General features: G+C 41.6%; 1 protein-coding gene across 1 annotated transcript in view; it reads left to right on the top strand.

The window, feature by feature from the left end:
• LOC148039290 (putative plant SNARE 13) overlaps positions 1–15,996 on the top strand; it is a 78,661-nt gene that overhangs the window by 43,230 nt on the left and 19,435 nt on the right. Inside the window, exons 3-5 of the mRNA XM_087675187.1 lie at positions 110–203; positions 312–349; positions 489–580. Of these exons, the coding sequence (XP_087531313.1) occupies positions 110–203; positions 312–349; positions 489–580 (224 nt within the window). The remainder of the gene's footprint in view (positions 1–109; positions 204–311; positions 350–488; positions 581–15,996) is intronic.

The following is a 15,996-nucleotide window of genomic DNA, read 5'->3' as shown; positions in this document are numbered from 1 at the left end:
ACCTAATACAATCTAACATGATAATATGTAACTACTAGCAGAATCTAACTTGTCAATGTCTCAGTTTTTTGTCTGCTTCTTGGTGAGCGAGGTGCATTGTTTTCTACAGGCTTATAAAAGATTTTGATCGAGAGATGAAGGAAGAGGAGTCAAAATATGTACCAGAAGTCTTCAAGCAAATCAATGAGAGAAAACAATCTTTTGTAAGCACAACTCCTGCTGCATTACTGCATGCTTTTGCATTCTGCATTTGCCTGAATTAATGCATGCTGCATGTGGTGGTGAACTTTTGTTTCTTATATGCTTGGCAGGTCAAACAACTAAATTCATTTGTTGGGATGAGAAAGACGTAAGTGGAAGCTTGAATCCTCACCTTCATTCTTCAAAACCGAAATTCAATGAATGCCCAGTTGGCACTAGGTTGTCTTGAACTACACTTGACTTGGGATGATTCAAGCTTTTTATGGTTTCTGGTTCTTCACCACCAGATATACAAATGCAATTGGAAATAAGAAGGCCGACCTTCTTGAGGGGGGGACAGCTAGAGAGCCTCTGGTTGATAATGCTCGGCTGGCCTCAAGTATGAGATTTCTACCCTTCATTCTGTCTCGGTACTATCTAGTTTAAAATGGATTATGATTCCGATATAGGAAACCTATGTCTAGCTTTATGGTAGTTGCTAGACATAGACAGGTGCGATTACTAACAGTGATGTCACTCAATACAAAGCTCTCATGTAGAAGCCTGCAGTTAATAGTCTTCTATGAAATTAGTAGCAATTCTGAATCCATGTAGCATCTACTGTTTCAGGTTCTTTGATAGTGAATGTGCAGCTTGATACATAACATTATACTGGGGGATTAAAAGAGGTTGAGTGACTTGAAGAGTTTGTTTCCTGAAGATTTCCCACTTTTGATGCAAATTGAGCTTTTGAGATGGTCTTTTTGGTTAAGCCAATCATTATTTTTAGCAAAAAAGGATTGCAAAGTGTTTCCAATTTTGATGGGAACAATCTCAAAAACTAGTATGCTTGCGATTTTATATCTGTTGACTGTTTTTAACTACAGAAGGCTCAAGGTTTCAACTAGTACGCTCGTTCATTTCTTTAATGTGAAATGGTCTCAGAAGTATGCAGGCTAAAGTTTCGAAATTATTTACTGCTTCAGGGTCTCCTCGATGGTCCTCCTATGCTGGGAGTGGGATGGCGTCTTCTGAAACTCCCTCATGAAGAAGCTTGTAAGCTGCCTGTGGATGGGTCCTCGTTGTCCTGGAGCATCTCTCTAAGCCACCAGATCTCCAGGAAATCTCTTAACAGACAATGAAAGCAGCCTTGTATCTCATAGCAAGCTGGGCAGTGGGCAGATATAGTTCCTCAATCTCTTGCTCAAGCTGACAAAACTGACATATGCACTCTGTGGGTGGTATGGATCTATATCTGCCAGTCTCAATCTCTAGCTGATGTGATGATGTGCACAATTGGTTGACAGCAAATTTGATCCCATAAGAGAGGTGGGCATCCATGGATCTTAGGCAGACCATAAAGCCATCATCTGTAGTGTGGAGAAGATGCTCTCTGTAGAAAGCCATCTTCGTCCTTAATTCTTGTAGTGGTGCCAACGATGTCCTCCTAGTGTTAAGTTGGGTGATGTCTATCTTGATGATCTTGTCAATCTCGGATCAGCTCAAATTAAGGGATGGGGCTTCAAGGGAATACTGAAAGGGGTGTAGTTTGTCCACGCGGAGGCCATGCAGCTCAAACAATGCCGACATCTATGTATATCAACACAAAGGGTCACCCTCTATGGCGAGCTGGCAAGAGGATTGGAGCTAGTCAAGTGTATCTATGTGGGATAGATCCCATACGCTGTGTGTGTAGGTGACGAGCTGGCTGAAGGCCCCTACTACAATTGATATGGCTCCTTACTTCACTCTAATGATTTCACGTGGGCTTAAGCCCTTACATCTGATCATTTTGGAGATCATGGATACAAGGGGTTGTTGAGAAACCCTTCACTCGTAGCTTTGCATTTTGCGTTTTGCGTTTAGGGTTGTGTTTTGCATTTAGGGTTTCACAGTGGATAGCCCCAAAAAGGGGCTAGGCGCCCACAGTGGGGCACCACCCTAGATAGCCGGCGCCCTCCCTCCAAGTGCCACCCTAGACAATCTCTTGCCTATTTATAGGCTGCCTGTCACTCATTTGACACGGCTGATTCATTTAGTCCGTCACCTCTTCTCTCCAGCCTCTCCACTACTCTCACAACCCTTCAGGAGCATTGTGGTTCGTGATTCGTGGTTGTCTTTATCATCTTCCTTGTGCTATGGCACCCTTGTTCCCTTGTATCACATTTACTCCATGATTCAGATTTTCATTATTCCATTTATCAGAGTTTCTTCTCTCTTCTCTTCTCTTCTTAGTGTCTACCGAGTTCACTCCGTGTTCCTCCTTGCAAACCCATTTTCTCGCTGGTACATCATCTTTTGACATAGTATGAGAGTTGGATCTGCTCAAACAGTGGCAAAGATCCTCCACTCGAGTGAAGGCAAAGACCGGTGGCGGGGTCGGCATCCACTTCTCTTCTTCTTCCGTTGCATCAACACCCTAACTAGCGGTTGCTTCCTCTCGCGTTTGTTGTTTTCTAGCTTGCGTTCAGGGTTGTTGCTGCCGCCTCCACCTCCCCGTTGCTGTGTTTAACTGTTGGCAGCTTTTCTACTGGCCTTGGCGGCATTCTAGCACCTACCCCCTGTTGCGTCTGGATTTCCCTGCCACCGGAGCAAGAACGGTCATTCCGTTGATGACTATCGATATCGACCTTTGCTCACCACCCCTTCAGAGCATATGCGTCTTCCACCAGGCACTCCTTGTGCCACCTCTCCTTTCTGGGCATAGAGATCGTTTTGCATCGGCTACACCACCACCTTTCACTTTCGGGGAGTTGCTCTTCTTTGAGTAGTCATTTCCTCTACTCATACCTAGGATCTACCTAGATCGGAGCCCTTGGATCTTTAGCGGCAACTTGGTGGCTAGGCCTTCGTATTCCTTTTAGCATGGAGACACGAAGCTAGCGGCTTCTCTCTTGAGGTTGAGTTTTAGGTTCTATAGCTCATCCAGTCTCTTGACTATCTTCAAAGGTCTCCTTTCAAGTGGTATTCTCAGATTACAGGGTGGATCTTCTTCGTCCCTTGGTTAGCATGGAGCCAACTCTCGAGATTGAGTATGGGTATATCCTTATGGTTCTCAGCACTACACAAAGTCCGACATTCCTCTTATGCATTGCATGTTTTCATCATCTTTGTACTAGGGCGCTTGGGCGAGTAAACAATTTCCCCATGAGGGACACTGTCCAATTGGTACCTGTTGTTGCATGAGTATTCTTCAGCATGTAGCATTGTATCTCCACCTCTTCTCTTGTTCCCCTTTTTTGGGCCTAAGGGGGGGTTGGAGAAACCCTTTATCCGTAGTTTTATGTTATGCATTTTTCGTTTAGGGTTGTGTTTTGCGTTTAGGGTTTCATAGTGGACAGCCCCAAAAAGAGGCTGGGCTCTCACAGTGGGGCACTACCCTAGACAACCGGTGTCCTCTCTCTGGGCGCCACCCTAGAAAGTCTCTTGCCTATTTATAGGCTGCCTTTGTTACTCATTTGACACAGTTGATTCATTCAGTGCGTCACCTCTTCTCTCCAGCCTCTCCACTGTCCTCACATCCCTTCAGAGGACATTAGGGTTCGTGGTTCGTGGCTGTTTTCATCATCTTCCTTGTGCTACGGCACCCTTGTTTCCTTGTATCACATTCACTTCATGATTCAGATCTTCATCATTCCATTCATGAGAGTTTTTCTCTCTTCTCTTCTCTTCTTAGTGTTTATTGAGTTCACTTCGTGTTCCTCCTCGCAAACCCTACTATCTCGCTAGTATGTCGTCTTTTGACATGGTTTTCTCCATCGATCTCCAACCATCATAGGTGTGACTTGATTGGTTGCATTTATCAAGGCTAGGTCCCCATATGTGCACTTTGTATAGCAATGTAGATGTGACCATTGTATCGAATAGCCATAGCTTAGTGTGGGGCTCTTGGAATTGGACTTGGTAGCACATCCTGTCCAAGCTTCCTAGTGCTGTATATCCCCTAGTCAATCTAGTATCTATTGCCTTTGTCATAGAGAAGATGGGGCCTATGAATAAAACTCCCAAATATGTATAAGAGTCCACATGCTTCATCTCTTCTTGCCCATAGGAGAACTTAGATATTGATCTTTTTATCCATTGTGGTGTAGTATTAAACACCATGACCTTAGTTTTACCAAGGTTTATTGAAAACCCAATGTCCTATGCATGGGAGTGTAATAATACATCATCATCTGCATATAAGTAAGAGAGGTATCCAAGTACTCGCTAGTTGGGTTCCTCTATCACCTTCATTAAGATGATGTTAAAGATCTCGTCAATGTAGAGACCAAATAGTGTCGGAGAGGTGAGTGTCTTGGCTTCGCCCCTATGGTGGACTGGATGGGTGTTGAAAGGCCTTTAGGTGTTTGTACTATGTCAATAACCCTTTCGCAGAGTATAATCGTTCCCCAAATAAGCTCCTTAGTTACTTTCATGGCATGTAGTCTGTGTAACAGCTTGTGTCTCAGCACGACCTTTGTGAAAATCCACAAAGCAGTAGTAATAGATTTGTCGGCCATGAGCTCTATCCTACTCAAAGCTCTATCCTACTCAATAATGGCCTTGAGTGTGAAGATGCGATATAATGTGGAGAAGCCATTTCTAAATCCTACTTGTCCTTGTGCTTTAAGCCCCCAACTCTCTGTCGAATTGCTTGGCTCATGCTCAAGAATAGAGGCATATAGCTTGGCTAGTGTATGATAAACCGGAATAGTCTCATTAGACATGGTGGGGTCTCTTGACATGAGGATAAGCACAATGGTTTTTGTGCTCCAGCTCTTTGGGAAACCTTCGCACATCACTGTGTTAAACATGCAGGTTAGTGGTTCAGCCACCAAATCTCTAGCATGAATCAAATGCTCCACCACTAGTCCATCATGGTGTTGTGCCCTCCCTCTAGTGAGTCTATTGACAACCTGTGGAACTTTGTCCTCTGTAAAGAAAGTGAAAGGTGTTAGACATGGCTCTAGTGGATCTGAAAGAAGAGGCTGCCATGTCTCTGTCATGAGGACATGAAATTTTGATGCTTTGCTTAGCATTTGATTAAAAGTTAATCAAATGTGCCATAGCAACATGGAATGCCCAATTTTGGATCCCCCATCTTCATTCCCTATCCCTATTTCCCATTCCATGCCTACTCCATGTGATTATATAGCCACATGGAATGGCAAATCATGGCATTCCCCGTTCATGTTTCTTGTTCCATGTTGTCACGAAATATGCAAATGTGACTTATATATGTGAGCTTACACATGTGAGGCGCAAGTAAATTATTTCAACGTGGGATCCATAACCTTCAGATGTCAGTTGGTGTCGAAGGCAAAAGTTATAATAAGTTATGCTTGACATGTACTAGGTGGTATCTGATGTTATATTTTGGCTTAAACCAATTTATTGGTCGTTAATGTCAGTGGTGTGTGGGTGACATTAAGGACTAGACATTAATTAATTATTTATTTTTGGTTTAAGAGCTAATAATTTCTTAGGACACTTGGAAGACAAATTTCTAGGCAAAGTAATTATTGGTTGGTGGAATTATTGTTTTGGACGCTAAAATAATTATTAAATTGTTATGATAAAAATTAATTTAATAAGTTGGATAATTTGGAAAATGGGATTAGAAGGTTGTGACTTGGCAGAACTTGCCTGTGCAAGTGAGAAGAAGGTTGTTGGAGGCTAGTGGAAGACTATTTCAATCATCGGAGAGAGGAGGAGATTGCTAGAGAGAGAGGAGGGGTTGCTGAACTAATGCACAACATTCAAGACATCCCCATAAGCTCGCAACGGTAAATTTGAGGCCTACAAGTGCAAGTGTCAGGCAAGAAGGAGCCCAAGATAGTAGATGATTGCTCTAGAGTAGTTGCCCAATTCTGAGTAGTAGGCTATATCATCCATGGTCTTTTGGACATGGAAGCTGCTGTTTTGTTTGAGTTTTTGCGATGAAAGTCAGAAATTTCTTTGTCTAAAGCATTTTGTCTCATCATCCAACCATCTCTCAAGTTAACTATGCAAAATCCAGCCATTTGAGTCATCAGAGGTGGAGATTTTGATCAATGTTTGCTGTGAATCCTAATTTACAACAAAAATTAGGGTTTGATGGTTGCATTGGGATGCGTGCTCAAAATTGAGGATCTAGGACTTGAATTCTAGTAGTTGAAATTGATGAAGTTCAGGGAGATTTAGGAGATCAGCCAACGAATATCAAGTTTGGGGCTTACTTTGTCTTACAAGGAGCATGATGAAGGGCAATCATTGAGCAAACCAAGGGGTAAATTGGTTTGAAGGCTTGCTGGTCATTAATGACAGCAAGAGGCATTTGGATAATCTTAGTTGTACTCCATCCATTTGCAATTGAAGAGAAAGAAATACCAAAAGGGGCGTTAGTTTTGGGACCAAGAGACTATCGATTGTCCAAGATTTAAGTGATAAAGCGTGCATTTCAGTTTATGTGATTTGTTTACTTGTTGGAATTATTGTTAAATTAGGTTATTACCACCCTCTCTAAGGAGGAGGGCTGATTTGATGGTTCCATTGTAGAGATACCATGAAAAGCCTTGATTTGGTGGGGTAGAGACACATGATTGAAGGTCAGAAGCTTTGCTCTAGTGCTGAAATTGTGTTTACCTAAGCATTTATAGCAAGTATGTCTTCTTATAGTAAGATGGTCAAGGAATGAGTGTTGGTCATGTGAATGCTTCTTTTGGTATTGGTCATGATGCCAATGCAACAAATGTATCCTTTTTGAATAGCTAGTGTACGATAACTTGACTTCTAAAGGAACAACAAAAGACTATGATGAGGATGAAAAAGGAGAGAACTTTCAATCCTTCAGCGGGGCACCAGATAGGGTGAAAGCCTTGACTTTTATTCAGCACTTTGATGTAGTTTACTTTACAAGAAAACTTTAGTGAATCCATTAAGATTTGGAAGGCGGCCACTTTGTTGAAGGGAAATGCAGTGCATTGGTGGTTCACTCTTATGCAAGGCGGAGTACTATAATCAGCCTTCCTCCTCGGATAGGGTGGTAAATAACCTGATTAAGCACTATTTACAGCAATTAACAAATTAACAAAACTGAAAAGTATACTTAATCATATAACCTTGGACATTGGACACCCTGTTGTCCCCAAAAATGGCGCCCCTTTCGGTATTCCAACTCCCCTTGTTCAAAATGATTAGCAAGCCTTTAATTTGATTTGCCCCTTGATTCTGACAATCAATTGGCCTTCACTCACTTTGATGGAGATGGAAAATGCCCCAAATTTAATTATTTGTTGGTCTCTCCACTTGAATAGGCTAAAAACAACTTCAGCCGTGTCGAATCCAAGTCTTGGAGCTTCCAATTTTTGGCACGCTTCTTGAGGCTTTTGCTAAATCCTAGTTTCTGTGCAGATTAGGATTTACAGTCGAGAAATCTGAAATTTCTCAGCCTTTGGTCATCTCAATGATGTAATCTTTAGAGCAAGACTGTAGAAAGGCTAGGAGATGAGAGAGAATGTTGAGAAGAGAAAATTCAAACTTTCTTTGCAAAGAACTGAAGAAAATCTATCATTTATTGTTGTTGCTCTGTCTCAACATCTTATAGTTGCAAAGAGCTAAAGAAAATCAGTCATTTATTGCTGTTGCCCTGTCTCAACAACTTGTAGATGCCGTCACCTGCTGTTGATTGGCCTTCTCTTGTCCTTGTGATTGCCTCAGAAGATTCTCCAATGGCTGCAAATCAAACCAGCAGCATCTTCTCTCTCTCTCTCTCTCTCTCTCTCTCTCTCAGGCTGCATACACTAAAATGCCTCTCTCCAGTCTCTAAAGACGTTTTTCAATCTTGCACGGACATTTTTGACAAGTGAGAGTATTTCCAAATGGTGTTTCTAGCATTGTAAGGCTTTGATGTCCCATTGTTTGGAAGTGATGTGCTTTGACATCCCATTGTCAAAATACCATGTGTGTTGTGTTTTAGCTGCGTTAAATGTTGAATCAGCCATTGAAGAATCAAAACTGCATGTGAGAAATGCAGTCATCCTCCACAAAGTTGGCTGAAGCACTGCCATTAGCAAATTTGTTGGTTGATGTCTCCTAGACAGTCAAATTGGAGTCTTTCTCCTCTCTGGCGAATCTCTTCTTACATTCATCAATATAGTGATCATGCTTCTTGCAATAATGATATTTCACATTTTTCCTTTGATGATTTTTCCCATTTTCTTAGACTTTCCCTTGGCCTTTATTCTTAGAAAGCATAGCCATGTCACTTAAATGCAATGCAATATACTTCTGATTCTCTTTCTCTTGCAGCAAGAGGCCTTTCAACTTCACAAATGTAAAGGCTGTTGGGCCCCCTTGAAAGACGACATCAAAGAGGGGTGGAAACCAAGATATAGCCAACTCTTTTTGGAGATAGGATATTGTAGCTTCATTGTGTATTGCAAATATGCACTCAAGTACATCCGAAGTCGATTTTGAGATTCTACAAGATCGAATGTGCAAAATAATTGTCCTTTCACTGATAATGCAATAAAAAACTTACCTATGCATCGTTCGAGTTCCACTTCCTTTGATCCTCGACAGGAGGATGGGCAGCAGTACCAACAATAGCAACACTAGCAACCTGCCCTCGAGCATCACGTTCAAGTATTTGAGGTGCAAGACCTCTTGGTCATTGCAAATCACTTGTGACACTGTCCCACAAGTCCTTCGCCACAAGAGGCTTGTGGACCATAATACTCTAAAACAGGTAGTTTGTGCCATCACCTTTGTCCTCTTAAGTTAGGACACCAAGGATGTTGCTCTAATTATTATGTGCATGATGTGCCATGTTATCAATGATTAACAAAAATTAGTAGCCAAATACTTTACAATTGGAGTATAGAGCATATTCCTTGGAGTACTAGAATTCCCCACGGGATTAAGATACAAATACCAAATTGTCACAAATATGCCAAGGTGTCCCCGATGTCATACAATTAGCATTCAGCCTGCCAATAACAACAATGTAGTGCTGTACCACACGTATCTTGAAATTCATGCCCACAAAAGTACAAATTACAGCAAGTCAATGCTAAGTCTTACCAAAATTTATTGAATTTTCCCAAAATTTTTTGCTCAATTTGTTGGACTTAGAGGGGCACAGTTGAGAGAGATGGAGATCGAGTAGAAATGAGTGTGAGAGTGTAACGGTTGAAGAGAGTGTGAGCAGAGTGAAAGTACAAGTCAATTAGAGTGTACCAACAATGTATCTTGGTACACAAAGAATAAAATGTATTTATGCTTAGAGTGCGTAAAGGGTGCGTTCACATGTACAATGTGTGTGTACTATACACAGATGTTATCAAGCCTTCATCCCCTCACTTAAAGGTCCGATATGAATGTCTAGCTAACCAACTCCCACTAGTCGAATGCAATGCTTGTGTTGAGCTTTGCTTAGACTTTTAGTGAGAACATCTGCAGGGTTATCTTGTGTTTTAATCTTGGTCAATGTGATTTGACCATCTTTCAGAATCTGTGTGATGAAGTGATATCCCACATCTATATGCTTTGTGTGTGAATGATACATGGCATTCTTAGCCAAATACACAACGCTCTGGCTATCACATCCCAAAACTGCAGTATCCATAGACATGCCGAGATCATCTGCAAGTCTGCTCAACCATATAGCTTTCTTAGAAGCTTCAATAGCTGATATGTATTCAGCTTCAGTGGTACTCAGTGCAACAATGTTCTGTAACTTGGAACACCAAGAAACAGCCCCACCAGCAACTGTAAAGACATACCCGTTGGTGGACCTATGAGTGTCCAAGTCACGTGCCATGTCTGCATCACAATAACCCTGCAAACTGAGCTCACCCTGCCCATAGCAAATATTTTTTCTTTGTGTATCCTTAAGGTATCGAAGAATACACTTGACAGCCTCCCACTGTGCTTTGCCGGGATTTGACATAAACCTGCTAATAACTCCCACTGCATGAGCAATGTCTGGACGAGTAGCAACCATAGCATATATAAGAGAGCCACAAGCTGATGCATAAGGAACTCCCTTCATAGCATTTACTTCCATGTCAACTTTCGGGCTATTGGCTTTGCTAAGCTTGAGATAAGGAGGTAAGGGTACTCCAAAAGGCTTAGCTTCAGCCATGCTAAATCTGTCCAGTACCTTTTCCAAGGTTGTCCACGTTCGACGGACGGGTCAACTTGTCCGACCCGTCCGCCATGTCCGGTCCCGTCCGGACCCGTTCGATTCGTTCCCCGCAAGAGTCGCTTGATTGCGCCCTGTTCGCCAACCTCAAACTCCTGAAAGTCGACCGTTACGCAGGCAACGGGTCCCATACACTTGGGCCTTGCGGCGAACAAACGGTCACTTTTTTGATCATTCTCAGGCCCCGTAACCCGTTTTTTTCATTTTTTTCTTTTCTTTCTTACCTTTCTTTTCTTTCTTGAATCTTCTCTATTCTTCTTTTCTTTCTCTCTATTCTTTTATTTCTTTCTAATTTTTCTTTTCATTCTCTCTATCTTTTCTTTCTCTCACACAAAGACTCAAGAGAAAAGATTAAAGATTAGAGTTTTAAACTAACAAATTCACTCTCCCTTTTTATAAAAATCTCCCCTCCCCTACCATCTCATTCATTCTTTCAAGTTCTCCCTTTAAAATTACATGTATTTTTCTTTCATCAGGCGTAACATCGAACGTAGGTCCAAGATTTATTAGTCTGATTAGTGCCGTACTAGCATCGGATTATACTAATCGGACGCCATTGGACGTGACAACCCTGACCTTTCCAATGTACTTTTCTTGAGATAAAAACAACAATTTCTACATTCTATCTCTACGGATCCTCATGCCCAAAATATGCTCTGCATTCCCCAAATCTTTCATGGAGAAAGCTGATTTCAGTTGATTTTTGAGAGCATCCAAGCTAGTCTTTCTTTTTCCAGTTGATAACATATCATCCACATACAAAACAAGTATGATGGGGTTTCCATCTGTATCCTTTTTCATGTACAAGCAATGATCTGCATGGCTGTGTGTAAACTCATGAGATAGCATAAAAATGTCAAACTTTTTGTACCACTGTCGTGGTGCTTGCTTCAGCCCATACAGGCTGCGTTTTAGTTTACACACCATTTGCTCTTTTCTAGAAACTACAAAGCCCTCGGGCTGTTTCATGTAGATTTCCTCATCAATGTCACCATGCAAGAAAGCTGTTTTTATATCCATTTGATATAGCTCTAAATCCAAAACAACAGTAAGAGCAAAAAGCACACGTAAAGTGGTCATCTTCACAATAGGTGAGAAGACCTCTTGAAAGTCAATCCCTTCCTTTTGTGCATACCCTTTGGCAACTAGCATTGCCTTGTACTTGGGTTTCCCATCAACTGTCTTGACTTTGTACACCCATTTGTTTGGAAGTGGCTTTCTTCCCTTGGGTAGTGACACAAGATCCCAAGTATCATTTGCATATAGAGATTTAATCTCTTCTTGCATAGCTGGCTTCCACTTACTGCTGAACTCACATGACTTGGTCTCTTTGTATATAAGAGACTCACCCTCATTTGTAAGCATCACATAATGCAAGGAGGGGTCAAACCTATGTAGTTGCCTTCTTATGCGTGTAGACCTATGTACCCAATGATCAACATTTTCAGGAATTGGGTCTACATCTGGAGGTATATTATTTTTAGCATTTATTGGCTGTTGTAAGCCATTTTCAGCATGCTATTCATGCTGTACAGCCCCTTCATTTTCATTTCCAATACTTGCATTTTCATAATCAGCAAGTCTATCTTGCTGTCCATGACCTTCTTGTGCTTCTATTTGCTGTTCATTATCATCTGGCTCAAAAATAACCGGCTGATCATTAGTTTCAGCCTATGGTATAGCACTGTGAGGCTCATTTTTTGAAGTAATAGGCTGTTGCAAACTCTGAAACTTCACATTTTTCAGATCTTCATTAGAGGCTAAAGTGCCTTTCAGCAATTTTGCCTCATTAGACACAACATTACGGTTGCGAACAATTTTCTTGAACTGAGGTAACCACACTGTAGCCAAATTCACCCTCATCACCATAGCCCATGAAAATGCCTTTGGTGGATTTTGGGCCAAGTTTGTTCCTCAGCTCATTCTTAACATGTACAAAAGCATCACAACCAAATATGCGTAAATGGTCATATGAGGCCGATTTGCCAGACTAAATCTCCTCAGGGATGTTGTTATTTAAGGACCTATTTGGAGAGTGGTTGCAAATATGAACCACGGTTTTGAGTGCCTCTCCCCAAAATGCATGAGGGAGATAAGCAGTGGACAACATTCACCGCACTCTTTTACATAAAGTCCTTTTATATCTTTCAGCCACCCCATTTGAAGAAGGGATGTAAGGGGCTGGGCTATAAGCTTCCTCTTAATACCATGCAAGTCACAAAAGGACTTGAATTCAGTCGATGTGAACTCACCCCCATTATTAGTTCTCAAGCATTTCAGCTTTCTACTTGTCAGAGTGGTCACAAATGCATGAAAAGTTTTAAAAACAGCAAACACTTCACTTTTATTTTTCAGCGAATACACCCAAATCTTCTTGAAACAGTCATCTGTAAAGGAGACAAAATATGCAGCACCACCCAATGATTTCATGGGCATGCTACATACATCAGAATGCACTAAGTCCAAGACATTGGATTTACGAGAGACACTAGAGTAAAAGGAATTTTTAATTTGCTTTCCAAACTGACACTCATTACAAAAGTCAAGTTCAGAGCCTTTTCCATCAACCCTCTTCAGAGAGGTAAGGACATGAAGTCCTTTTTGGCTCATATGGCCTAATCTCTTATGCCATAACTCCAAGTGGCTGCAAATTTCAGCAACTGCAAGAAACTTGCCATTTAAGACTTTGCAATGCAAACAATACAAAGTGCCCTTCTTGGATCCTTTTGCAATTAGCATGGACCCCTTTTTCACTTTCCACAAACCACCACCAAATAGTGTGGTGTAGCCATGTAAGTCAAGTTGACCAAGAGATAGTAAACTCTTTTTAATGCCACAGACACGTATCTGACATCTTTTAGCACAAGCTCTTGACCATTGTCTAAAGACAAGTGTACTGTGCCAATCCCATCAATGTTGCAAGCATGGTTATTTCCAAGATACACCTTTCCATAACTGGCTGCATTGAACATAGCAAAACACTCCAAGCAAGGAGTCACATGGAAAGAGACACCAAAGTCTACAATCCAAGACTGAGTGACACCATCATCAACTGACAAGAGTGCATCAATCACACCAGCCTTGGTAATCTGCATATCCTGCATGTGACATACAAGGGCATCATAATCAGTTGTGCATAATACATCAGCCTTTGTATCTGAAAGCTCCTCTATGACCACACTAAAGGCCACATTAGCCTTTTCTTTGCCTTTGGTTGTCTCCGATGCATCTGTCTTTTCTTCCTTCTTTTTATCTCCTGGATTCTTCTTTCTCTCTTGTTCCTTCTTGTAATACCTGCAATTAGGTTTATTGTGGCCCTTTCGACCACAATGATAGTAAGTAATGTCACTCTTTTCCTTTCCTTTGATGTTGCTCTTGTTTTTGTGTCTTGCATTTGCATTTTTCATTTCAGCCCTGCCTCTTACATTGTAAGCTGAGTTGTTTACTTTTCCACTAGACATACATCTAATTTCTTCATTCAAGATAGAACCCCTCACCCCGTCATATGAGAGATTGGGGTTATTGTTGAGTGAAACCACCAAGGTTTCCCACGAGAGTCAAGCAATGTCATGATAAAAAAGATTGCCCTTAACTTATCATTGAAGTCCAAATTTGCATCTTTGAGCTGATTTAGAATCCTTGTAAATGTACTCAAGTGCACAGTTGCAGGCTTTGACTCATCGAGTCGCATATTCACCAACTTGTGCATTAAATGCACCTGATTAATAGGTGTGGTGATCTCATAAGTAGTTTTCAGCTTCTCCCATATTGTATAACCTGTGTCTAAACCCTTAATGTCTGTCAGGATGTCATCAGTCACACCCATCTTTATGTAAGCCACAACCTTTTTATTCACTCTGGTCCAATCTGCATTAGACATTAGTGCGGGTTTATCTTTTTGCAAAGCATCCTCACAATCCTTAAGGAACAAAATGCTCTGCATACGGTCTTTCCAAAGGCCAAAGCCATGACCATCAAACCGTTTAATCTCCATCAAACTCTTGATGTTTGAACTGGAAGAAATTGCAGCCATTTTATCACGAACATAGGAGTAAATGCACTAATCTGCGGAAGCACAAGCTTAATCCGCAAAATACACTGTTGTTCTTCCTCAACCAGAAATAAATCTTTGTTGTTTGTACATGAACCAGCCACCATACGAGCAAAAGATGCAGAAATTTACCAAATTCTGCGCGAATCCGCAAAATTTCAAGTCTAAAATTGCATAAATGTCAGTCAATCTGACCTAGCTGAGTAAAGCTTTGCCAATACATGAAAAGCCCCAAGTTTTTGGGATCCAATATCAGGAAATTTTGCTCAAAGGGACAAAATTTTGACTAATTTGGCAAAATCCCCAAATTAATTTGGGTCATTGCTTGCAATGTTTGCAATTTTTGACTCAATAGTCACTGACAGGCATAAACTATGTCAAATTTGGGAAAAGTCCCAAATTTTTGGCTCGAATCTTCACAGATTTGAGATCTGTGCTTCTGGTGCGTGAATTGCTACCAGGAGTAAGTGGTGACAAAAAAAAATATAAGAGGAAATTTAGACTTTACAGGAAATTGATGTGGGTCATCAGGCGGATCGCGTGGCCTGTCTGCCGCGGGTCACATTTCTGCCCTTTGCCGTTGTTGACTTCTGCCTAGTCCCCATGCCGCGTGTCGCTTTTTGTCTGTCGCCTAGTCGCTTGCTTGGTCACGCCGGTTGTATCCTGTGTGATGCCCATGTGCCTTGCAATTGGCGCCCACTGCCCCGTCGTCGTTGGTTTGTAGCGTGGTCACGCCACACGCCTACCTAGTTACCTCGAGCAATATTTTACTCCGGTTGCTACTCTTTTTTACGGCCTCTTCATTTGCTGACTGCGTATCACCTAACAGTTGTGTCTGTTGACTGTTAGTCTGCAGTCGTGTCGTTAGTTGGTCTGATCTCAGGAAGCGTGCACAAACTGTGCTCTGATACGAGTTGTTGGACTAAGAGGGGCACAGCTGAGAGAGATGGAGATCGAGTAGGAGTGAGCGTGTGAGTGTGACGGCTGAGGAGAGTGTGAGCAGAGTGAAAGTACGAGTCGATTAGAGTGTACCAACAATGTGTGTTGGAACACAAATAATAAAATATATTTATACTTAGGGCACATAAAGGGTGCGTTCACATGTACAATGTGTGTGTACTATACTTGGAGGTTACCGAGCCTTTATCCGAACACAATTGGATTGTAATAGCAGTTAAATGTTGTTGTATTGTCAGTTCTGCCTTGGAATGCATATCAGGCAAAAGGCCTAAAATTTTTCTCAGAATTTCAAAGAAATTGAAGAAATTTATACCTAACATCTTTAACTTTTGAAAAAATGTCATGTCGGGACGTGTGCCAACAAGGAACAATAGCTAGAGTCCATCGTGATGCATGCAAGAGCCTCGAGAATAAAAATTTCCAAATTTCTTGCTTAAATCAAGATGAAATATGCAAATGTTATGTCATTTGGGTACCTTGGGATGTGTGCACAGTTGTTGAGACCTTAGAGTTGTCTTGGTGGTGGCTCAATCGGTTAAGCGGAGGGCGGGATGTTGATCCTCTAGTGTAAGTCAACAATTGGCACTGAAAGGGAGGAGATGGAGTAGGTAGGCGGGGTAGTAGGCTGCGGTTCTTG

The sequence above is a fragment of the Lygodium microphyllum genome, chromosome 3, assembly GCF_053477565.2.
Source record: "Lygodium microphyllum isolate KBCC chromosome 3, Lygodium_microphyllum_v1.1.10, whole genome shotgun sequence".
NCBI lineage: Eukaryota > Viridiplantae > Streptophyta > Polypodiopsida > Schizaeales > Lygodiaceae > Lygodium > Lygodium microphyllum.
Note: the sequence above shows the minus strand (reverse complement) of the source record. Positions and strands in the feature narration are given on the sequence as shown.